Source organism: Panthera uncia (genome assembly GCF_023721935.1).
Source record: "Panthera uncia isolate 11264 chromosome A1 unlocalized genomic scaffold, Puncia_PCG_1.0 HiC_scaffold_17, whole genome shotgun sequence".
NCBI classification, from domain to species: Eukaryota; Metazoa; Chordata; class Mammalia; order Carnivora; family Felidae; genus Panthera; species Panthera uncia.
Genome location: NW_026057577.1, coordinates 58,568,359 through 58,595,301, shown reverse-complemented (window position 1 = coordinate 58,595,301; position 26,943 = coordinate 58,568,359). Strand labels below are relative to the sequence as shown.

The window sequence follows — 26,943 nt, the reverse complement described above, 5'->3', positions numbered from 1 at the left end:
TAAAAACTGAGAACAAACTGAGGGTTGATGGGGGGTGGGAGGGAGGGGAGGGTGGGTGATGGGTATTGAGGAGGGCACCTTTTGGGATGAGCACTGGGTGTTGTATGGAAACCAATTTGACAATAAACTTCATATATTGAAAAAAAAATTAAAAAAAAAAAAAAAGAAATCCCCATTGTTGGTAATTATTCACATTACAGAAAGATTCTCTGCTTTAAGAAAAATTTCACCAAAGAATTTTTTTTAAAGGGAGCTGCCCCATTGCACATGTATTTAAAAATAATATATGCTACCTTGGATATGAGTAGGCAGAACTTTAACATATTAGAAAACACATAAAGAACAATGAAAAGTCAAAGGAATTACATCCTAAATCCATGGAAAAACAATTTAACTGATAGAATGTAACATCTTTCTAAAAGCATTTGGAGGTGAGGTGGGTTATCGATACCTGCTGCTTGTTTTTAATGTAGGGAAGACATCTTTATTCTGTAATGACTTAATTCCTGCAAACATTTGCCAATTGATATTTAAAGATTTTTGAAGATCTGTACCTTCTGTACCTTTTTTTCCTTTTCAATCAATGCCAATTTTAGAAAAATTTAAATGGGCAACCCTTTGAAAAACATCTGAAAAGTCTCAACTTTTCTTTGCCCATAGAACTGCTTCCCCCCAAAATGGCAAAAACATCTTTTGCCAAATTCCATCATTTTCTGAGACTGTGCCATAATATCTTACCTTCAAAGTTTGAAATTTAGACAATTAAGCACTTTCTAGAATAAAATATACTGGCTAAACTTTTACTTGCTAACTGTTCTTTAAAAAGATACATGCCTTAATTGAAAGAAGACTATTTTTTACCTCCAGGCAAACAGAGAAATTTAAGTTACATAGTATTCTAACAATATAAATTATTAGACCCTATATATAAATGTTGAGGAAGGTCTCAAAGAAAAAGATAACTGATATAGACTACTTAAACAGAGTTCTGCCTAAATAGAAAAAGAGCTAAATGATATATTAAAGTCTCACCAACCTTTCTTAATTATATGCAGATTACCATGAATTCGGTGATACATGTTAAAGACTGATCATGAAATTTCCTTTAAATTATATTTGCTTTTAGTAAAATGTTTAACATTTTGAAAGCAACATAAGCATCATAAAGTAGAAGCACTATAATGAAGTGGTTAAGAGCATGAGCTCTGGAGTCAGAATTAGCTTTGAAACCTTCTCTTAGCTCTATGAACTTAAATTGCTTAGCTTTCCAAAGGTTCAGCTTCTTCATCTATAACACAAGGAAAATAACAGTACTCATAGAACTGTAATAAGGATTAAATGATATAATATATATAAAGCATAGCAGCAATAGTATTACCTATATAGTATTTAGTATATTTAGTATAGTATGTAGTATAGTATAGTATTGCCTATATAGCTTGGCATCATTATTATTATAACTGTACATTATCTTTTTTTTTTAATTTTTTTTTAACGTTCATTTATTTTTGAGACAGAGAGAGACACAGCATGAACGGGGGAGGGGCAGAGAGAGGGGGAGACACAGAATCGGAAGCAGGCTCCAGTCTCTGAGCCATCAGCCCAGAGCCTGACGCAGGGCTCGAACTCACGGACCGCGAGATCGTGACCTGAGCTGAAGTCGGATGCTTACCGACTGAGCCACCGAGGCGCCCCTGTACATTATCTTTTTTTAGAGCACAAGGTGGAGTGGGAGAGAGAGAGGAAGAGAGAGAATCTTAAGCAGACTCCATGCCCAGTGCTAAGCCTGACTCAGAGCTTGATCTCATGACCCTGAGATCATGACCTGAGCTGAAATCAAGAGTAGGACACTTAACCAACTGAGCGACCCAGGCACCCCATAACTGTCCAATTTATGCAATAATGCAGTATAGTTACCTCCTGAAATAATGTATTATTTCAAAATTAACTTCCTTATAACTCTTAAAATTTAAGTAATATCAACTTTAAAAGAATGTTTTTATCACTAAAAAAAACTTCCCCCCAAACTTTTAAATATGTCTTTTCAAAGGTATTCATTTATAACCTGTTTTACGTAACTAAAATCCTTCATCATACTGTACACACTTTAAAACTGAAAAAAAAGTTGCTATATGTATACATGCGTATGCATATGTATATATGTAAAATTTAATATATTTCAATACATAACTACACAGGGGAACTCTACTTCTCAGAATTCCTAACTTCATAACTATAAAATGGCTTCCTGGAATATGAAGATGCCACTAGGGAAAGAAACAAATATAAGTTATCTTCATAAATCTCCACCTAGCATAAATCTAGGTAAATCTCACAATATACTTCCATTAAACTAAAGATTCCTTCATAAGCTTAACCCGAGTTTATATATTTAAACATTCTCAACTTCACTGCTTTAACTCAATAGTAAATATTCTGTCTTCTATTTGACTATTCATGTTGCCTTTTTTAAGTCAATAAGAATTAAATAGTAATAATAATGTTATATAGCTTTTGAAGGTAAAGATATGGCCAGTCTTTCATCCTTTTCTTTCATAAGTTAGTATCCAAACTGAACTGAAACACCATACCAATTTTTAAAACAATTATCATAAATTTGAGGAGAAAATATGAAAATAACTAAAAAAGCATAATATACTGAACAAATGGTTATTCTATTTCAAAATTTATACCCTATTTTTAAATTCTACTTAACTATATTAGAGAAGCTCAAAATTTAAAAGAACCTTGTTTCCTTGTAAAATAAAGTGTTTTTTCTGTTACTATAAAGTTTTAAGTCATTCTCAAACTTACTTATTCAACCTGAAATTTTGTCATATATGTTTTTCTTAAAGAAAGGTATATCTGTATAGGGACAATCAGATATACACAAATAAAATGTAATAATCAACAGAAACTAGATGAAATAATATATTAGTGAACACTACTATCATTTTGCCTTTCCTCATTCAGCACAGTATAATAGAAAAAATATCAGTTTCTGGGTCCATAATTTGTGACTGTAATACAACTTGGATCAATAATATAATCTTCCTAAGACTTAGTTTCTTCACCTGTGAATCAAGGAAAATACTACATAAGTTTACCTGTCGAGGACTAAGGACACTGTATATAAAATTTATAGAGTGCTGACATAAAATAGATACTACATAAATAATAACTATCAGTAGTAAGAAATAAGCTGATTTGCTTGTTCCATTGGATGGACCACCAAGAAAAGCACTGTACTGATCAATTAGCTTACAGGTTTCAGATAAAATTTAAAATCCTGTTAAGAGTGGATAGTATATCCTTACCCATGTAAGCATTAATCTTATAGTAAAGATAGTATTCTTCAAATATTTATGGTAATATAACCACACCTGAAAGCAAATTAAGACATTCTTAAATCTAGCAGGTCTTGCTACAAGTATTTTTTAAGGCTTTGGGACTGAACTAGTATTAAATCTATTTCCTTGTTACAGGTATAGAAATAGGATTATTAGCACAACAGGAGTGTAGAGTATAGGGTGAGAGACAGTGTAAGTGAAGAGAAGATGGGACTCTGTCATGGGGGGGGGGGGGGCTAGAAAATTAGAAAAATGAAACAGAAGTAAAAATAAGGTTCTTCAAACTAGAATATACTAGTAAGAACCTTGGTATCCTAAAATAAAAGCAATACCTCTGCTCTGTTCTCAAGCATAGAGCATTAAACTGAGACTTTATTAGTATTTTATTTTAGTAAAACGAATTCATGCAGCACAGAGTTTAAATGAGATTTGTGTAGAAGCATCTGTTCCACACACAGTAAGAGATTCTTTAAAGGATAAGTTTTAACTATTAGACGCTTTGTATGCTGAAAAATATACACAGCTCTTTCTACACGGAAACCTAGGTCTTAACAATAAAGCTGGGACAATAAAATGAAACAGTGAACATCCAGTCATTATTTCTGACCTTTCAGCATAAGCTAAATAATCAATATTTTATGGAGGGAGAAAACCATTCAAGGATAAGACCCAAAAGTTCAAGTTACTTTTATTTCTATACTTTCTGATGCTTTCATTTTCACAATGTTTATGAAAGCATAGTGATCCCTAGCAATAACTGAAACACATTATAGTAGCTCTTTATAATACCAGAAATTAGTTTTCAAAATGAGGAAGATAAGATACCCAGATTCCAAACGATTCTTATAACGGTGTCTTTACCAGATGATCCACAACCTGGGAAGTCCTCACCACAGCAATCTCGATTACAGTGAACCTTTCATTATCCAGCACCTTGCATGTGTGCATTACGATAATAACATGTTCAAAAACAAGAACATCAGTTCTTCTCAATTATCAAAGGTTAAGTTATATTTAATTTAGATTCCACATCAAGGACTTGTATTTTCTATGATACATATAAAATAAGCAAGTCCTTTGAAAACTGATCACTCAAGCTAGATCTTTTTCAATTTGCCTATTTAGTAATTTTAGAAAACAGCTTTTTGTAACTTCATAAAACAAAACAGGTAAAAATTACATGGTTTCAGAAGGCTGATTAAACATTCTAAACAGATAGTTTAAATATTATTTCCAAATACAACCAGGAATAAGGATGATTATGGAGGAAAACAGAAATGGTAGGACTATAAAACAAGGAAACAGAATTCTGGAAAAAAGGAACACAAAAAACTGGAAAAGAAACAAAAGTATATAGATTGTGAGTTATGTACATTACTTAGGTTTCTCTAAATTCAAACTGAGTATATACCAAACTTTTTCTAGTAGGCACCCTTCACCACTTTCATGTTTCCAATTAACTTCAGAAGGATTCTTAATATTATGCACTTAAGGAGTGTAAGTATCAGTGTTACTCCTTTTGGTGTATTAGTTGGTAAAATCAAGTGAAAGATACAATGATTATCCAATTGTTCAACTTAATTTTTCCCCTGCTTTCAAAGTATACGTAGATTGGGCTAAAAGACTTCTGAGTAAAGAAATACTATAAAATTATTTTAAAATAGCACGAAGAAAACTGGAATGAGTCTAAATAGGCCTTGACCAATTGAATATATTTAATTCCTTTTAGTGATAATCATGAGCATCATGCAAATAATTCCACCATTAAGAAAAATGACCACACTGCCAATAACCAAATAAAATATGACAGTCTTCTGAAAAAGTATACGGAATATTTTTAATGTGCTAGTGGCCAACGCCTCAGCCTATATAGAAAATGTTATTATATACTTAGAAGGTAACTATTACACCTTTTACATTCACATTAATACTGCATATAATAGTTCCACATATATTTGTCATAATATGTATTAGAATAATTTATAAGAAACACTTACTGGGTAAATTTTTTGGATGGATGGAAGGATGGGTTCAGGTAGGGCTATAAAAAAAAAAAGTTTAAAGCTTCTGTGATTCACATAATTCATTTCACAAAGCAATAATTTGTCAGCTACACCCCAGGTATGAGACTATAAGGGTTTCTGCTAGAATTCAACAGTTTCCATATATTTTGTGAATTAACTCTGATCCCTAGAAATTTAAATTCAAAATATATCTAAGTTGATAACTTCAGGTTAATAAACTATGTATATTTCTAGGTAAACAAATGTTCCTTGCATTTTTAGAAAAACAAGTCATCAATGGACACACATCATTTGGTCCAACATCAGACACACACACAAAATAAGCAAGACAAGGATTGTTCTACATATACTGAATGAACATTGTTAAGATGGATGTAGCTATCAAAAAAATTTTTTTAAGTAAAGTCCAATGATACTGTATCATGAAAGAATAATAGCTATATCATAATTGTCCCTTTATGTTTAATTTCTTCTAATAAACAGTAATACCAAAACTGAGATAGTTTCAGGAGATCAATCTATTAAAAAAACTGAAAAAAAAAATCTTCAACTTCACTAATTTTTAAAAAGGAGGCTTGAGCAAAGTTTAGAAATATAAATCAGAAATATAAAGTTTAGAAATATAAATACAAATATGCCACTTTGCCATAAAAAATTAAAATTTCATACAAAGGAATCATTATCTTTATATGTTACTTTATTTTTTGTCATTCTTCATTCTCCAATATCTTTACCAAAATCCAACCTGCAAAATACAATATCTTGACTATAAGATACAAGTAATGTGTTTTCAAGATTTAAGATTAAAGACCAAATATAATACCATAAAACAAACTGTGTATTTAAGAATTAGAAACACATTATATATAATTAAGTAAACTCAGTAACAATCATTATTTTTAATTTGCAGTTTAGCAAAAACCTTTTTATATAACTTCTGGAATACATTAATATCTAAATAATCAACTATTATTACCAACTTACGTGATCTCCAACTATGATTATAAATGTATAAATTTCTATCACATAATATTTAAATATCTCTTCTGTATCATGCTCCATTCCCAAGTTGAAATCGGAATAAAATAAAATTCCATGATAGTCTGGAATGTTCACAGTGTGTGACTGAGGGGAAAAACTCATTACTTACTGGAATCACTCTTAGGAAGTAAAAATATTTTTTCCCAGAGGCATTCAAATGCTCAAAATTCTAGAAGATCCTACAAATAAACTCAAGCCCCAGTTACTTTAATTCTAAACGTCTTTATATTCATGTAATAGTTTTTAATGACTTTCTAACAATTTTGCTGTAATACAGAAGTCAAATTGGTAAATCTTACTAGAAATTAGTTTACTTAATTAAAAACCTGAATTCCCTTCTCACTGAATACCCCTAGTAAATTAAAATTATAATTTAAAAAACAGTGAAGAAAGGTTATAAACATTTAGAAAAAATTTTATTTCATTCTAGAATCATAACCAGAATGTTGGAAGAGAAAAACAAACAGTAATCACTGGTTAGGGTCTTTCAATAGACAAAGCACCCTGAGAACTAAGCAATTTGAAAGTTTTGGGGAGCAGGGATATCACTCAGTAAATCCCTTGTCTAACAACCTTAAAGCTAGTCATTTGTGAAAATAAATAAAAGAAAAGTGGAGTCAGGAAGCCCTGAAAGGGGTGCTCTCACACATTGCCACCATTCTCCATAAGAAGTATACTTTGCATTCCCCAATAGGAAGAAGTTTCCTTTACATACTCTAGTAGAAGGAAGAAAGAATTCTTCCTTGCTCAGCAACAGCCCAGGCAATGAGAATTCAGCAAAACAGCCCCTTCCAGCTTCCTCCCCTTCCTCCATAAAGGCAAGCCCCTCAACCTCCATTCTCTGGACTTGCCAATGGTTGGTTCACTACAGTTTGCTTGTTCTGAATTGCGATTCCTCTATTCCAGAATAAACTCACTGTACTGGCAAAAAAACAAACAAACAAACAAAAACCTAGCTCTTTTGTTTTTTAAGGTCAACACATTGAAGAGCAATTGGCGTACCGTGGCAGTTAACACTATCCTGATAGTAACGTCAAAGTCTTGAATAGTTTTTCAAATGTTTATTTCACTCAAAGCAACATATATTCAGGGGCACCTGGGTGGCTCAGTTGGTTAAGCATCTGACTTCAGCTCAGGTCGTGATCTCACAGTTCATCAGTTCAAGCCCCATATTGGGCTATCTGCTGTCAGTGCAGAGCCTGCTTCACATCCTCTGTCCCCTCTCTCTCTACCCCTCCCCCTCTCACTCGTTCGCTCGTTCTCTCTCTCAAAACTAAACATTTGGGGGGAAAAAAGCAACATACATTCAGGAAGGATCTAGCTGTATCAGCTATTTTTACTTCAAAATTTTGGACTCCAATCTTTTAAATTTCTCTCTCAAAAGAAAAAAAAAAAAAACACAAAACACCTTACTATTACAGTATCTGATCAACAGATAACACCTTCAGAACAGCTACTCTGTAAGATTTTACTTTGCCTACATTTCAGATGAGAGCTTTCTGGTCAGGCCTCCACAAATTTAAACATGGAAACATTCCATTCTGATTCATCAAAAATTCAACTAAAAAAAAGAGATCTTCAACAATAAACAATTTTGAAAATTCAAGGACAATTTTGTTTTTGAAAGAGAGAGTGCGTGCAATCTAAGAGGAACAGGGGAGGAGAGAGAATCCCAAGTAGGCTCCATTCTCAGCGCACAGCTAGACATGCAGCTCAATCCCATGACCCCAGGATCATGACCTGAGCCAAAATCAAAAGTCAAACACTCAACTAACTGAGCCACCCAGGTGTCCCAAAAATTCAAGAGCAATTTTAGAATGCCTGAAACAGTTTTGTACCTGAAAACATGGTAAACATTCTATGAATATTCATTCAAATTATTATTTCTAACCAGGTAATACTTTTGCCTTTTTATTAATTATTATTATTAATCTTAGATGGCCATTAAAATCTCTTCTCATCGGCTTTTTCCCTTCACACTTTCATCAGTCACCTTTCAAGCATATATAGTCAATTACTAACTATTGAAATTCATTCTAGGAAATACTTTAATCTTTTCAACTTTTCCATATACAGAAGACAAATTTCCTTTCTCTACTCATGGCAGAAAAGATATTAAAAAAGCCTTTAAGAAGTTAAATGAAACCTAAAAGTCCATCCAATCCAATTAACCCTGTTACAGATAAGAATATTAAGGCCAGAAAGGTGGAATAAACTGGCCAAAATTACAAACACTAGTTCACTGTGGCATGACTGGAACTGCTCAATACACTTTGCAGACTCCTGTTTGCCAAAAAAGCAGCTATTTATTTCAATCTAATTTCAACACGGCTACTTATTTCAATCTAATTTCTTCTAGTGAGAAGTAGCCAAAATTTGCCAAATAACAGTTACGCTTTTACTTTTATTATTATTTTAGAGAGAGAGTGTGTGAGAGGGGAAGATGGGCAGACGGAGAGAGAGCAAGTGAGAGTAAGAGAGTCAGAGAGTGAGAGAGAGAGAGAGAGAGAGAGAGAAAGAGAAGAGGAGAGGAGAGGAGAGGAGAGGAGAGGAGAGGAGAGAATCTTAAGCAGGTTCCACACTTAGTGCGGAGCCCGATCCGGGGCTCAATCCCACGACCCTGGGATCATGACCTGAGCTGAAATCAAGAGTCACAGGCTCAACCAGCTGAGCCACCCAGGCACCTCAATACAGTTATACTTTAGCTGTGCATAGTGGATGTACTTTAACAAAGACCTAGAAACAGTGATGATAGTGCCATTAATTACAAATCATCTTAGTGAAGAGGACTTTGTCAAAAACAAAATAGGTTTAACAAAATGTAAACAGAATTTTAACATGATTTTTGAACAGTGGTAAAAAATTTCTGAACTTTCAACTTGCTTACCAAACTGCCTCAGTACATGTGTGATAAAAGTCCATTTTTCTAAAGAAGGCAAAGTAAAGTATCTAAAGTAACCCACAAAAATGGAGAGAAAGAGCACATATTATAGCTGTTCATACATGTTCAATACTGTAGTCAAATCTCATTTCTAAATCACAACTAGTGTCTATTCACTTTTTAGTTTTAGTTGTAATTTAAAATGTACATTTGACAAACTCTAAATAACCCCTGATGTATTTCTGGCACATAACTTTTCAATATTTATATACATATGAATACATACACAAACTCAAATACAAATACAATTTTTAAAATAAAATTGATACCATGTTGTATATGATACCATATCATGGATATTTTCTTTTACCATTAAATACCCTAAAAACATATTCTTAGCAGCTGAAAATATTATAATTAATTCAATCATTCCTCTATTCTTAAAAACTTAGATTATTTCCAATCTTCTATTATTTCTTTCACCCAAACTCCATGCCAACTCACAAGGAATAAAAACTTCTTTATCCAAAAAGAAAATCCTTTAATTCCTGTCTCAAGTGAAAAATAAAAAACATGATGAATGGTGCTTGAGCTTATTTTTATAGGGCTTCTGAACATGCATGTGCCTCAAGATAATGGATCCACAATATAGCGGTAAAAGTTCTTTGAATACAAAAGAGTAATATGAAAAAACTGTCAAAAAACAAAACAAAACACAGCGAAACTTCCTTATAATGTTTTCTGGGGAATAACATTTCTAAAACATTTGTTCAAAGCAACAAATTAGAAAACTATGGCTATATGGGCCTTAGAAAGAACTTTTTAAAACAATACTGTTTGAAGACAGTGTCAACAGAAAAGACACCATAATGAAGTTTAACTGTGTTTCCATTTTAAAAATTGGGAAAAACCCATAATACTTACTTTGTAAATAGTGCAAAACCATCAATACAAGACTATAGCTGCTTAAAGTACCACGACTGGCATCATTTATCTCATGGTGACTTGCCCACTTCTTAATCACCAGTACTAACGGACGAACTCGATTTTCAACTGAAAGTAAAATGAAAACTTAAAAATGGTAAGAAAATATTACAGTTTCTCTGTAAGTTTGTATCATTTCCCAACTCCAAAAGAAAAAGCATTTCCTCCCTGTGTATTAAACATTGTGTTCACCATAAATGTGTCTTACTTTTACAAGGTATCTTAGTCACCTTTTAAAAATTACCAATTACTAAAATTCATTTTATTGACCTGTAACTCTGGTAACATATAAATTTTAGTGTACAACATAGTATACATATAATAAAATGAGACACTACACATTAAAATAATTAAAAAGATGTCAGTGTTTATTATAAACATATTTAAAAAGGAATAAAGGATAAAGAGAGAAGCTATAATTATTTGGAAATAAACAAAAAACTTACGGTATGCGTAAGTTCTGAGGAGGAATGTGTTTCTTATTCCAACAATATTGTTTACATTCAAGTCGAATTCCACACAACTATTAAAAACAGAGAAAAATACTTTACCTCAAGTGTTTTTGAACAAATTAAACTAACTCCCTAATAACTAAGTTAATATTCATCTACCCTATGATGTAAAAATAGCATGATCCCAAAGACCAAATACTTTAAAATGAGACACTAACTTAGCAATAAGAATAAAGATATAGTCAGTATATCATTTTAATATGATTTACTGTATATTAAAAATATTAAACAGGATAACAGTTGTAAGATCCATAATGTACTTCTAAGGCTTTAATTATCCATTCCAGGTAAACAAAATTATATGACCAAAAACATTTCTGGTCAAGTTATTTCACTGAGTTATATATTCTCAACTAATTTGGAAGTAAAGCATTATTTGCTTTAAAACAATAGGAATAAAAAGCCAAATAAAGAACAGGTGAAAAAAAAATAAAAGTAGTCTATACATTATATTCCCTCCAAAAAGGATAAGATATAAATAACATAAATTATATTATACCAAAGTGAGCTACTGATAATCTGGAAGGACAATAGGGATACGTCTTTGAAAGCAAAGATATGGTGCAATTCACAATTTAAAAAATAGGGCAATAATGAAGGGATCTACAAAGAATAGCAAAACTCAAAATAAAAGAAAGGATTAATGTAAATATACTATTAGGTCCAACAACTTCTGCACACTGAGTTTTTCTATGAAAAGACTGCCTAATATAAAAACTTAACAAAATTCCTTTTTATAAACTTTTAATTATAAAATTTGAAATTTACCAATGCAGATTTCCTTTTTTAGGGAAAGGAAATCTTATAATCTTTCAATTAACCATGCATATTGACAAAAATGGATAGTAGTATCAACACTTCAGATATATATATATATTTGCCTTTGGGAAACTTATGGCAGCAAGAGAGTTACATTCTCTAACTGCGTCTGTGCAAGGCTAACACTAAAACCACTGTGCATTTCCTCTATATACCTCAACAGAGAGGAAGAAACAGGCAACAACCAGTTTGCAGTTAAAAACTTTTCCAAAAATATGATTCAGCGCTTTAAAAATATCCACAGTATTTGCTTCAGATTTTACTTCTGGAAATATTAAACTAATCCTTTATATGGAAAAAATTTAATGTACAAAATGCTTATTCTAACAGGGGAATAACTAAGTTAATCACAATATATTCATTGAATGAAAAACTACTGTAAAGCCATTAAAAATCAAGCCAGAAAAAATTCACTGATATAAGCAAATATCCATGATATATGGTCAGGTAAAAAAGTATAATCTCAATTTTAATTTTAAAAACTCTTATGCATTCACATGCATAGAAGAGGGACTGAAAGTTTTACACCAAAATGTTAACACTGGTTATCTTTGGATATTAGAAGCCATTTTTTTAATGGTCTGTATAGAGAAGAAATATAAAATGGTGTTTATAAAGAACATTTAACAATGAAAAAGAGTTTGTATAATCTTAAATAGGAAAAAAAAAATGCGCCCAACACAGGAGCACCCAAATATTTAAAGCGGTTAATAACAAACATAAAGGAAATAATCAATAGTAATACAATAAAAGTAGAGGACTTTAACACCTCACTTACGTCAATGGACAGATCATTCAAATAGAAAATCAACAAGGAAACAGTGGCTTTGACTGACACATTTGGACCAGATGGATTTAACAGATATATTCAGAACATTCCATCCTAAAATACCAGAATACACATTCGTTTCAAGTACACATGGAACATTCTCCGGAAGAGATCACACAGTAGGCCACAAAACAAGTCTTGACAAATTTAAAAAGATGGAAGTCATTCCATGCATCATTTCTGACCATAATGCTATGAAGCTAGAAATTAACCACAAGAAAAAATCTGGAAATAGCACAAATACATGTAAGTTAAACAACATGCTACTAAAACAATGAATGGATCAACCAAGAAATCAAAGAGGAAATCAAAAAAATACAGAGACAAATGAAAATGAAAACACAATGACCAAAAATCTTTGGGAAGCAGCAAAAGTGGTTGCAAGGGCAAAGTTTAGAGCAACATGGGTCTACCTCAAGAAGAAAAATCTCAAACAACCTAACTTTATACATAAAAGAGTTAGAAAAAGAAGAACAAACAAAACCCAAAACCAATAGAAGAAAGGAAATAATATAGATTAGAACAGTAATAAACGAAACAAAAACTAAAAAAAGTACAGAACAGATCAGTGAAACCAGGAGCTGGTTCTTTTAAAAGATCAACAAAAGTGATGAACCGTTAGCTAGTGTCATCCAAAAAAAGAAAAAAAAGAGGGAGGAACAGAGAGTATTCAAATAAACAAAATCACCAAATGAAAGAAGAGAAATAACAACAACACCATAGAAATATTACAAAGGATTGTATGAGAATATTATGAAAAATTATATGCCAACAAACTGGAAAACCTAAAAGAAATGGATAAATTCCCAGAAACGTATAACCTCTCAAAATTGAATCAAGAAGAAATAGAAAATTTGAACAGACCCATTACAAGCAATGAAATTGAATCAGTAATGAAAAAACTCCCAACAAGTAAAGTCCAGTACCAGAAGGCTTCACAGGCAAATTCTACCGAACACTCAAAGAAGAGTTAATAACTATTTTTCTCAAACTATTCCAAAAAATAGAAGAGAGGGAAGGCTTCCAAATTCATTCTATGAGACTTGCATTGTACCCTCATAGTAAAACCAGATAAAGACACTACAAAAAAGAGAACTATAGGCCAGTATCTCTGATGAACATAGATGTAAAAATCCTCAACAAAACATTAGCAAGCTGAATCCAGTAATACATTAAAAAAAAATCATTCACCACGGATCAAGCGAGATTTATTCCTGGGATGCAAGGGTGGGGTCCAATATTTGCCTATCAATCAACATGATATATCACATCCGTAACATTAAGAATAAAAGCCATATGATCATTTCAATAGATGCAGAAAAGGGGGTGCCTAGTGACTCGGCTGAGCATCCGACTCTTGATTTCAGTTCAGTTCATGATCCCAGGATCATGGGATCAAGCCCCACATTGGGCTCTGTGCTGAACAGAGCCTGTTTAAAATTCTCTCCCCTTCCCTCTCCCTCTCTCTCCCCCTCCTCTCCCTCCCTCTGCTCCTCTCCCCACCTTGTGCTCTCTCACTCTCTAAAATAAAATAAAATAAAATAAAATAAAAGTGCAGAAAAAGCATTTGACAAAGTACAACATGCATGATAAATCCCTCAACGAAGTAGGTTTGGAGTGAACATACCTCACCGTAATTAAGGTCATATATGAAATATCCACAGCTAATATCATACTCAAAGGTGAAAAACTGAGAGCTTTCCCCCTAAGATCAGGAACAAAACAAGGATGTCCACTCTCACCACCTTTTTTTTTTTAATGTTTTATTATTTATTTTTGAGATTGAGAGAGACAGAGCACAAGCAGGGGAGGGGCAGAAAGAAAGGGAAACACAGAATCCAAAGCAGACTCCAGGCTCTGACGTGTCAGCACAGAGCCCAACACAAGGCTTGAACTCACGAGCCACAAGATCATGACCTGAGCCAAAGTCGAACGTTTAACCAACTGAGCCACCCAGGCGCCCCCACTCTCACCACTTTTATTCAACATAGTATAGGAAGCCAAAGCTACACCAGTCATACAAGAAAAAGGAATAAGAGGCATCCAAATTGGTAAGGAAAAAGTAAAACTTTCATTATTTTTATGTAGATGACATGATACTATATAGAGAAAACACTAAAGACTCCATCAAAAAACTACTGGAACTGATAAATGAATTCAGTAAGGTTGCAGGATACAAAATCAATATACAGAAATCCACTGTATTTCTATTCACTAATAATGAAGCAATAGGAAGAAATTTAAAAAGCAATCACATTTACAACGGCACCAAAAAGAAAAAATGCTTAGGAATAAACTTAACCAAAGAGTTCAAAAACCTGTACTCTAAAAACTATAAAACATGATGAGAGAAATTGAAGACAACACAGACAAATGTAAAGACATTCCATGCTCATGGACTAGAAGAACAAATATTTTTAAAATGTTCACACTACCCAAAACAATCTATCTACAGATTTAATGAAATCCCTATCGAAGTATAATCAGTGGGGTGCCTGGGTGGCTCAGTCGGCTGACTGTCCAACTCTTGATTTCAGCTCAGGTCATGATCTCACGGTTTGTGGGATTGAGTCAAGCTCTGCATTGGAACCATGGAGGCTGCTTGGGATTCTCTCCCTCTCTCTCTCTCTCTCTGTCAAAATAAACTAAAAAACAAAACAAAACAAAAACAACAGCATTTTTCACAGAACTAGAAAAAATAATCCTAAAATCTGTATAAAACTACAAAAGACCTCAAATAGCCAAAACATTCTCAAAAAAGAAAAACAAAGCTGGAGGTATCATAATTCCAGATTGCAAGTTACACTACGAAGCTGTAGTTACCAATACAGTATGGTACTGGCACAAAATACACACATACATCAATGGAATAGGACTGAGTGCCCAGAAACAAACCCAGGATTATATGGTCAACTGAACTTCAACAAAAGAGGCAAGAATATGCAACGAAATAAAGACAGTCTCTTCAACAAATGGTAGTGGGAAAACTGAGCAGCTACATGCAAAAGAATGAAACTGGACCTCTTTTTTACACCATATACAAAAATAAACTCAAAATGGATTAAAGACCTAAACGTGAGACCTGAAACCATAAAAATCCTAGAAGAGAGCACAGGCAGTAATTTCTCAGAAATTTGGCATAGCAACATTTTTCTACATGTGTAGACAAAGATGCTCAGTATCACTCATCTTCAGGGAAATGCAAATCAAAACCACACCAGTCAGAACGGCTAAAATAAAAAACAAGAAATAATAAGTGTTGGCAAGGATGTGGAGGAAAAAAAAACCTCTTGTGTCCTGCTAGTAGGAATGCAAACTAGTGTAGTCACTGTGGAAAACAGTATAAACATTCTTCAAAAAATAAAAATAGGATTAACATATAATCCAGTCATTGCACTACTGCGTATTTACCCAAATCACACAAAAACACTAATTTGAAAGGAAATATGTACCTCTATGATAACTGCAGCATTATTTACAATAGGCAAGTTATGGAAGCAGCCCAAATATCCATCAAAGACAAAGATACACAAATAAATGTCCATCAATGGAGAAAGATGTGATATATATAAACATGCACACACACACACAAGTGGACTATTATTCTTCCATAAAAATGAATGAAATCTTACCATTTGCAACAACATGGATAGCGCTAGAGTATAATGCTAAGTGAATTAAGTCAGTCAGAGAAAGACAAATACCGTATGATTTCACTAATGTGGAATTAAAAAATATATAAATAAACAAAGAGAAAAAAAAAAGAGAGATAAACCAAAAAACAGACTCTTAACTATACAGAACAAACAGATGGTTACCAGAGAGGAGATAGGTAGGGGGATGACTGAAATAGGTGATGGGGATTAAAGACTATACTTATTATGATGAGCACTGAGTAATATATAGAATTGTTGAATCACTATATTGTATACCTGAAAGTAATGTAACCGAATGTTAAAAACACTGTAATTAAAATTTTAAACATAAAAAAAAATACAACCGTGGGTTTTACTTTTTTTTTTTTGTTTATTTATTTGTTTTGAGAGAGGGGGTAGGGGTACGAGTGGGGGAGGGACAGAGAGGGAGAGGGAAAGAATCCAAAGCAGGCTTCTCACTGTTAGCACAGAGCCCAATGCAGGGCTCAAACTCATGAACCGTGAGATCATCTTGAGCTAAAATCAAGAGTCAGATGCTTAATGGACTGAGCCACCCAGGGGGCCCACAACCATGTATTTTAAAAAATAATTACAATAAGCTAATAATTTTATTTGTGTTTAGTTTATCTCCCATAAAGTGTTTTAGAAAACTCTACCATTGGGGCGCCTGGGTGGCTCAGTCGGTTAAGTGTCTGACTTCAGCAGAAATCATGATCTCGCGGTCTCGGAGTTTGAGCCACGTGTCGTCGGGCTCAGTGTTGACAGCTGACCCTGGAGCCTCATTCAGATTCTGTGTCTCCCTCTCTCTCTGCCCCTCCCCGACTCACACTCTGTCTCTCTCTCCTTCAAAAATAAATAAACATCAAAAAAAAATTTTTTTTAAAAAGAAAACTACCATTAGTTATTTGAAAAAAATTCAAATACTTATAGATTGGACAGATATTTAAATGAATGGAGGAGAAGGTTTGAACCAGGCATATATCTAAGGATTTGTTTAAAACATATATATTTAGTCAATTCTAATCATTTGCAGTATTTATTTTCTATAAAGTCAATGAAAACAGTGGAAACAAAGGGTTAGGTTCCCACAAGCTTTCAGTCAAAACATTTTCATCAATTGATTAATACATAACTTTGTTTTGTTTGCTTTTTTAATATTTTTTTAATGTTTATTTATTTTTGACAGACAGAGAGAGACAGAGCACGAGCTGGGGAGGGACAGAGAGAGAGAGAGAGAGACAGAATCCGAAGCAGGCTCCAGGCTCTGAGCTGTCAGCACAGAGCCCAACACAGGACTCAAATTCACAAACCACGAGATCATGGCCTGAGCTGAACTCAGACACTTAACCGACTGAGCCACCTAGGCGCCCCTACATAACTTTGTTTTATGTGTTTCCATTTAAAGACACCCCATTCACTGATAATGAACTCATGGCCAAGCACACTGTAACTTATGCATGAACAAAGCATATCAAATACAAGTTTTTTCTCCATGAGGCACATCACAGCTTTGTACACAGAAACAATAGATAGTAACTCAGCACTATGCTTGGGGGCCATTTAAAAGAGCAAAGTCACCTATATAAAGCAACAAAATACAAAAAACATGGAAATGGACTCTGCAAAGAATAATTGTTTATACATAAGAGAAGAAACAGGAAGGCAGAATGTCACATTATTTAATCTCAATGATTCAGAATTTTCTCCACTTTGCAAATGTCTACAAATGACTATGAAAGTGCTAGAAATATTAATTTGGGGGGTTACAAAATAAATATCATCATGTCGGCAAATTCATCAATAAAGAATCCATGAATAATAAGGATCACTTATGTATATATATTTACACTTTACACTTACATTTATGTAAACCATTTCAGTATTTTATAAAACTGGGCTAGAAAACCTAATTTATCACAATCTTATCTCTTTTTTAGGGAACAACAAATTTTTTTTAACCAATAGAACAGTCAACACCTATTTACATTTTATATTCAGATACTGTATAAAAGATTCCAATCCCAATGCCCATAAGAAATTCAGAACCCAGGCTGGTAGAGTGTACAGATAGATATAATTATATTTATAACAACTCCCTTGATATAAACATACATCAAATCTCATCAATTAAGATATGTTCTAAAGAGTATATATATTACATTTCCAAAAGGCAAAAGATAATTTAAAAATGTGAAATGTAAATATATATATTCTTTAAAATGGATAGTTTTAAACACTCGAAATACCAAGCAAAATAACTAAGCACAGTTAAGCATAAAGAATTGCTCAGACTATTCTAAAAAATCATCTCCAAGACAAATCAAGAAAGTTTTAAAAACTGATGAAGATAAGCTATTATGCTGTAGCATACACTTAACTATCTACATCAAAAGAATATGTAAAAATGATCTAAAATGACTGAAAAAGGAAAATTCAATAATTACTTACCTGACTTTATCCCTGAACTTCACAATTGGCACTTTTGCTCGAATCAACTGAGGTCTCTCTATGTAGCCAGCTGAAGGACAAAATATGAATATCTGTAAATATTTCTCAAATTCATAGTGTTCCAATGTATATTTTTAAAAAATGGTTTCTTACTAAGCTAAAACAGTTTATGAAAACACAGTCTTTTAAGATCGCAAAGAAAGGACATTATCAAATTCTTCTAAGACTGAAAATTCCAATACCATTTAGAGGGCTTTATATTAAAATTCAGAAGTGTGGTCTAATATCTAATAATACTTATAAAGAAATTCATCAGAGCATTATAAGCAGGAAAAATATCTAGGCTGGCAGGAGCATAGCTCATTTCTGTTATAGCATAAGGCAGAATCTTACAGCAGCCATAAATATCATATTTACAAAGAGTCTCAAATGTGGAAATGCCTGCAACATGATAGATACATGGGATAGTGATACATTTAAATAAATATGATCCCTAAGAGGAAGAATACATGTATACATATTTTTTACTCCATTAAGCACAAAAATATTTTTTGAAAATAATACATGTTCATTATAGAAAATTAGGAAAATACAGAAATACGTAAAAAAGAAACTGCCAACTCTTCCCAAAGGAGCAGTTTCCTAATGTTATAAAGAAAAACATAATACCAGAATTAAAAAATTTTCCCGTTATAATGCTTTTACCACCAAAATCATAAAATATGTCAAGCTTCAAACAGAATTTGTAGGCAGGAATTCAATGAGGCTTAATGAAAAATAAGAGTTAAAAGTTTCAAGTTCCAGGTGCAGGTTGTGACACCAAAAAACAAACTACACTCCTCAGGCAAATTACTGAATCCACTAATCACCATTCTCCTTAACTATGAAAAATAACAACCAAAAATACCTTTGAATTAAATGATCTCTAAGGTTCCCTCCATTTTTAGTATTTGACGTTAATAATAGCTATTAAAAATCTACTTAAGGTATGAATTACTCCTTTATTTTACAGATGTGAAAACTTAAGTCCACTAAAATAAATCACTTGATTTCTACCCAACAACAGATATAACTTGCTCATGGGCAGTAACAGGTCACTTGACTGAATTTGCCAGTTCAAAGCCTGACACATAAGTACTATCTGGCTGAATAAATGAACACATCTCTTTCCAACATCACGTGGCGAGTGTGACTTCAACAATCTACGATATTCTGTGGAAGTTTAAAATAAATTATGACGGCTTAACACATGTGGATTAAATGTGCTTAGCTAGATTATTCAAAGAATAAAATCTTATAATACAGTGGCCTAAGTCAATAATTTGCTTTCTGTTGGAATAATTCACTTGGGCTTCATGTTCAGTGATTTTAAAATGTGATGTCACAAATTGCATGTCACTGCGAAACAGATGAAATTCTCACTCCCTCACATGAATACCCATAAGACTTTATCTGTATCACTTTCTTGGCTTTTCACAGATACTATACACTACAGCTATTCATTTAATGCTGTAGCTTCCCTAACAGCCTATAATCTTTTGAGAAAAAGAAATGAAGCTTATATACATTTGAATTCCCCAGTGCATGTAGTGGGATTACCTCAATAAAGAATTGTTCTCTTTTTAATCAAGTTAAAAAAAATTCATTTGGGAAAAAAGGATCCACATTATGTCTATCCTGACCAGAAAATAAACAATTCTTATCAGAAAACAAAGTAAGAGACATATTAAGACATATTAAATAGTTATGTCAGATGACATATGAACTTGAGGCATATGAGACTTACAAAGTCTGGTACAGAAGTGTTTATGGACTAAGGTGAGTATATGCCGTGCTTCAGTCTTCTGATTGACCTGAAAAAAACACTGAAAAGTTAAAAATAAAGTGTTTTTTCACTATCTTTCTAAATTCAATGTTTTATTTTCTTAATGTTTCTCAACAAAGAGAAAAAGCATACTTTTCTTTCAAGTTACTTTTCAATATACACTAAATTATGTTATAGAAAATGTCAACTTCTATGCTTTCACATCAACATTCCTAAATCAATTCCTAATTATAAACTTAAAGCAAAATTTAAAAAATATCAAAATTCTTATGTCATTTTCTTACTTTAGTAAAAATGTACATAAAGTAATCCTCTCCTAGAAAAACAAACAGAATTTTAACTTTCTGTAACATGTTTTATTTCCCTATCTACATTGTGAGCTGCTTTAAGGACAAGTTCTGACAACACAACACAAACATATGAACCAGATGGAGGATTGGTGTGATGTGGCTGAAAAGAGTCTAACTGCATGAAAGATTTAATTAAAACTCTAGTATTCTTCACTATGTTTATTATTTCTGAGGGTTTTTTTTTCCTTTATATGATTGCAAAGCATAGAAAAGTGTCAGTTTCTTTCCTGGAATAAATCTCTTTCTGATTTGCAGTAATTATAAGCCAATTTTATTAGTGAAATAATAAAATAAAAATATATATTACCATTCAGTAGGTATTTTTGTATTTTTAAAGAGGCAGAATATAATAAAGCACATTAAGATTATACTGAAATTAATCTTGGGTAATTCAGAAGAGACTTCGGCATATTAAAGAGACTGCCTCAAGTCAGCTTAGTGAACACCGATTACTGTTGTATTAAGGACACACAAGAGTATCAGTTAACAGGAAATTCAAACAAACATAATACTAAATAACAAAATTTGGTTGCTAAACAAAAATAAAAAGAAACAAGCCAAAATATTTAAAAAATATTTTAAATGTCAATGAAATCCCTTTGTGTATTCCCAAAATAAGAACTCCAAACCCCGTAGCATTTTCAAGGGGGGAGAAAAGATTAAAAGAAGAATCATTGATAATTTAAATGGAAAGGAAATACAGTAAAACTTTGGTTTGCAAACATAATTCATTCTAAAAACATGCTTGTAATCCAAAGCACTTGTATGTCAAAGCGAATTTCAAGAACCATTGGCTCATTTGTGATCACGTGACATTTGGTGTCACGTACTACAAGTATTGCAAGACCTCACTAGTTAATCAAGTTAAAATTTATTAGAAATGTTTGTTCATCAGGGCACCTGGGTGGTTCAGTCGGTTAAGCGTCCGACTTCAGCTCAGGTCATGATCTCACAGCTCGTGAGTTTGAGCCTTGCGTCGGGCTCTGTACTGACAGCTGAGTCTGGAGCCCGCTTTGGATTCTGCATCTCCCTCTCTCTCTCTACCCTCCTCCACTCATGCTGTGTCTCTATCTCAAAAATAAATAAACATTAAAATAATTTTTTTTTAAATAAATGTTTGTTCATCTTGCAGAACACTCGCAGAACAAGTTACTCACAATCCAAGGTTTTACTATATCAAGATAATACTGACACATTCTCTTCATGTCTGTTGCATCTTGGCAACATATCCAATCCAAGCAAACAGAGGTAGAGCTCTTTAAAAACACAGTGAAGCCATCTCACTTTAACAACTTAAAAATAAATTAATGCTAAAATCCCCGTTATGCTTATGTGTGCATGTGCATATGCCTTAAAAGAGAAAGAAGCATTTCCTGGGTTTTCCTGAATTAATATGAACAACAAATCCAAAGAACTAATTAAAACAAGTTTTTTTCGGGGCGCCTGGGTGGCTCAGTCGGTTAAGTGTCCGACTTCAGCTCAGGTCATGATCTCGCGGTCCACGAGTTCAAGCCCCGAGTCGGGCTCTGGGCTGATGGCTCAGAGCCTGGAGCGTGCTTCCGATTCTGTGTCTCCCCATCTCTCTCGCCCCCCCCCCCCATTCATGCTGTGTCTCTCTCTGTCTCAAAAATAAATAAACGTTAAAAAAAAATTAACAAAGAACAAGTTTTTTTTCTTCAATGATTTTTATATGAAATTTAACTTTTGAAATAAATGTTTCATTACTTACTGGTTCCTCTTTAACAACTAGGCATAAATCACCGTCACTGCTCCGAGTACCAAATCCATTTAAAGAGGACCCAACCAAAAAAAGTCTGCTTTCTAGAGAAATAGAACAGATTATAAAGTATTATTTAAAATTTTAAATAGGAACATATATATGTAAAGGGCATGCAAAATAGGAAAACATACGTGGAAATAAGAGCTGAATTTCTCTCTGCAGCTGTGTTCGACACAGTTCTTTCTTCTTTAAATCACTTACTTGCTGCTGACATGCTTCAAATAACTCCAGTATCTGCTGACTCAACTTGAATCCACCACAACAAAAAGTAAAAATTTTGTTCAGAAACGTAAACGTAATTACCATACTAAGAAGTGTAAAACAACACTACCAACGGTATCTTTAAAATGAATACATATAATCTCCTTACACTTTCCAAAACTACTGTCACTCAAGTAATGATAGTTACTTAGTAAATAAAATAGTTACAAACTTTTCCCAAGTAAAGTATCATTGGTTAATCACAAAAAAGTACAACTGGTCACAGATAATTCTTAAAGAATATAATCCATGGGACAGCAAACTATAATCTTTGGTTGCAGCCTGTTTTGGGAAGGCACATGAGCAAAGAATGGTTTTTACATTTTTAAAGGGTTATATAAACAAACAGATAAATAAAAATACGCAACAGAAACATGTGAGTGGCAAAGTATAAGACATTTACTGTCTGTCCCTTTAAAAAACAAGTTTTGCCCAACCCCTGATATTTATACCACCAATAACAAACACTAACAAACTTTAGAAGCCCCTGGTTGTCTTTTTTCATGCAAACCACCCTTATTCCCCATTCTTACAATACTGGCCTGAACCCTTTTTGTTGCCATCTACAGTTAGATCCTCTTGTTTATCTACCTATTTGATTCACACTTCCCCCTTCAACCCAACTCTTGCCATCATCACAGGTAATTTCCTCATCTACAATGCGCTACGTATCACAACATACTCCCACCATTTCTGAACTTTCTTACTCCAACATTTTTTCCCAGCTTTACAATCCCACAGCCATAACATGGTCTTTACAATAAAACAGAATTTCTCTAGCTCTGAAATTTAATAGACCTGGATTCCACTGAATCCTTCCTTTTCTCCGAGCTCATCAACACCTGAATGGTGTGATTTCCTTCCCTACCCAGTCTATACCCCAGAGTGAATCCCTTGAACCACTCTTTTTTCATTCCTTAACATTATTCCCGTGTGAAGCTCTGACTCCTGTCCTGCAAAATGCTAATCTTAGGTCTAAACAAACAACCACCTTCTAAGCTCTTACATCTCAGTTGCTAACATGAAGCTGAAAAAAAATATTTAAATCACAAAACTGGCATCTTTCAAATTTATATTTTAAGGTCTAGCCCAGGGTTGGTCCTTACCATCACTAAGACACCCATGCCTCTAGTTAGATTTTGCTCTCATTTTACACCATCACCATTTTAAATCTTTACTACTTTCCTCAAGTCCCCTATACTTACTTCATTTTCTTTAGCAAATAACTTTACATAAAGTTTACTACGCAAATTGAAAATACCAGATGTGACATTCCTCAGTTTCCTAACTGCAACCTTTTGCAAACTAACATACTAAATAAAATAAAATCTCATCTCCTTCCCTCTTCTGTCAGACAAACTGTTCTCTTCCCCTATTCAAAGTTCATCCCTCTACCAATACTTTGGTATCCAAGCCTTCTGGTCACTCCAGAGCACAAATATTTCCATCTGTTTTTCATCTTTCTCTTGCATTTTCAGCCTCTCCTTCTCTAGGCCTTCCTCAGAGTCCAGGCACAAGTCCACCCATCATTTAAAATGTTTTCTTAAAATGAACAAAACAAAAAAAGGAAATAGATTCAAATATACAGAGAACAAAATGGTAGTTGTCAGAAGGAGAAGGTGAGGGAATAGGCAAAATAAGTGAAGGGGATTAAGAGGTACAAAGTTTCAGGGGTGCCTGGGTGGCTCAATCGGTTAAGCGTCCAACTTCGGCTCAGGTCATAATCTCACGGTTTGTGGGTTTCAGCCCTGCACCAGGCTCTGTGCTGACAGCTCAGAACCTGGAGCCTACTTTGGATTGTGTGGCTCCCTCTCTCTCTGCCCCTCCCCTGCTCACACACACAGACACACACACACACATGCACTCTCTCTCTCTCTCTCTCTCAAAAATAAACATTAAGATACAACATTTAATAAAAAAAGAGGTACAAACTTTCAGTTACAAAATAAACAAGTTACAGAAATGAAAGGTACAGCACAGGAAATATTGTCAGTAGTATTACAATAATTGTGTATGGTGACAGTAATTATACTTATTGTGGTGAGCATTTCCTAATATATACAATTGTCAAATCACTATGTTGTACACCTAAAATTAATATAATATCACCTATCCTTCAACTAGAAATAAGTTTTTTAATTAAAAAAAATTTTTTTAAGTAGACTGAGAAAAGAGTGAATAAACATTTCCTTTTATCATGTTTAGATTACACATTTTAAGAAGACAGGCAGTCTGGGCAACTTGGTGATGAAAGACAATTTTTTAATATCACTTTGATAATATTAACATCCTTAACATTAATATTTTAATACTTTTAATAACCTTCCCTCCAAAAAGATAAAGCAACTAGGAGAATTAAATAAACAGATCAAACCAAACCAAATCAAAATAAAACATGGTGAACAAATACAATGACTATGTATTACTCATGGACCCCAAAATATGAGCAGAGGGGACCAAATACCAATAGTACCAAGACCTACATGGTATCAGAAATACGAAGAAAAAAATGAAAAAAAATTTTGGACAGTCCCAAAGCCAGACCATCCAGAAATCAAACTGCCCATAGGTACTACTTCCTGCTCCCTTCCTCAAATTAAGGAATCCAATTCCGAGTGGAACAGCAATCAAAACTGGGGGAGAGTTTCACAGGCTATATGCAAGAGTCCACAGATAAATGTAAGAGGATCAAAGAAATATCAGAAATCTCAAAAAAAAAAAAAAAAAAGTGAAAGCTCCTTTCTAAAACAAAGCAAGAAACTGGAAGGAGGAGAAATCTAAAATAAACAGTAAAGAGCCATTAGAGGCAAAGAAAAGACAGTGTAGCATTACGATGATTCTGACTCCACAGGGACATTTGACAATGCCTAGCAACATTTTTAGTTACCATAACTGGGGGGAAGAGAGGTGCCATTGGTTCATCACTGGTATCTAATAGATAGAGACCAGAATGCCACTAAACATCTTACTCTGAATAGGTTGATCCCTCACAGCAAAGGTCATCTAACTCAAAAATGCCAATACTGCAGAGGGTGAAAAATCCTACTCTATATAAAAGGAGAGAAAAGGTCTCAGAAAATATATTTCTTAAATACTACATAACAACAGAAGACAAGTCCTAAAGCCATAAACCCAGGAAAGCTAGCCTGCCCAACCCTCATAAAAATGGTACAGGAAAAGATCCCTCAGTTGTATTTGTATTTGTTAAATACAAATTAACAGAAAACTGGAATCTCAGAAAGGGAGGAGGTGTGAATGAGAGGCAAGAAAAAAAATTTGAAGAAATGATGCCTAAAGAGGATTCTGGTCAATTCCCATACAAAGTTTTAATAAGAAAACAGAAGAGAGTAACACTCCTACAGATAATAAAGCACACCACAAAGACATGTCCACAAGATTAATGGAATTTTTAACATAATATATCAAGCCAAGGCATTTTTTCTCATGTTTTAAGTTTCTAAGGTTACTAGTATAGTACTATACTAGTATATATATTGGTACTAACAAAAAACAATCGGAAATCTGCATTTAAAAAACATCAATAACCGCAAAAAACAAGAAATATTTACAAATATATTTACCAAAAGATATATAAAACTTGTACATTTAAATTACCAAATATTGATGTAAGAAATTAAAAGCCTAAACAAATGGAGAGCTATACCATGCCCATGGATCAAGTAACTACTAGTAAGACGTTAATTCTCCTGAAATTAATCTATACAGTCAGTACAATCAAAAGAAAAGAAAAGATGGGAGGCCAGGTGGCTCAGTTGGGTGAGTGTCTGACTTCAGCTCAGGTCATGATCTCATGGTTTGTGGGTTCAAGCCCTGCATCAGGGCCTGGAGCCTGCTTTGGGTGACTCTCTCTCTGTCCCTCCTCTGTTGACACCCTCTGTCTCTCTCTCTCTCAAAATAAGTAAATAAACATTAAAAAAAAGGGGGGGGGGCACCTGGGTGGCTCAGTCGGTTAAGTGTCCAACTTCGGCTCAGGTCATTATCTCCCAGCCAGTGAGTTCCAGCCTCGCATCAGGCTCTGTACTGACAGCTCAGACCCTGGAGCCTGCTTCAGAGTCTGTGTCCTTCTCTCTGCCCTTCCCCTGCTCATATTCTCTCTCTGTCACTCAAAAGTAAATAGAAAGAAAGAAAGAAAGAAAGAAAGAAAGAAAGAAAGAAAGAAAGA

The 26,943-nt window shown here is 33.6% G+C and overlaps 1 protein-coding gene across 2 annotated transcripts in view; it reads right to left on the bottom strand.

Moving 5' to 3' along the window:
* Window positions 1–26,943, bottom strand: part of TENT2 (terminal nucleotidyltransferase 2) — a 66,773-nt gene that overhangs the window by 22,030 nt on the left and 17,800 nt on the right. The window contains exons 5-11 of one of the 2 annotated variants that reach the window (XM_049648575.1): window positions 22,631–22,745; window positions 22,449–22,540; window positions 20,331–20,409; window positions 18,545–18,614; window positions 10,727–10,803; window positions 10,221–10,349; window positions 5,348–5,391 (exon numbers count right to left, since the gene is read on the bottom strand). In XM_049648575.1, coding sequence (XP_049504532.1) covers window positions 5,348–5,391; window positions 10,221–10,349; window positions 10,727–10,803; window positions 18,545–18,614; window positions 20,331–20,409; window positions 22,449–22,540; window positions 22,631–22,745 — 606 coding nt within the window. The remainder of the gene's footprint in view (window positions 1–5,347; window positions 5,392–10,220; window positions 10,350–10,726; window positions 10,804–18,544; window positions 18,615–20,330; window positions 20,410–22,448; window positions 22,541–22,630; window positions 22,746–26,943) is intronic. The other variant, XM_049648576.1, reaches the window with a different exon arrangement.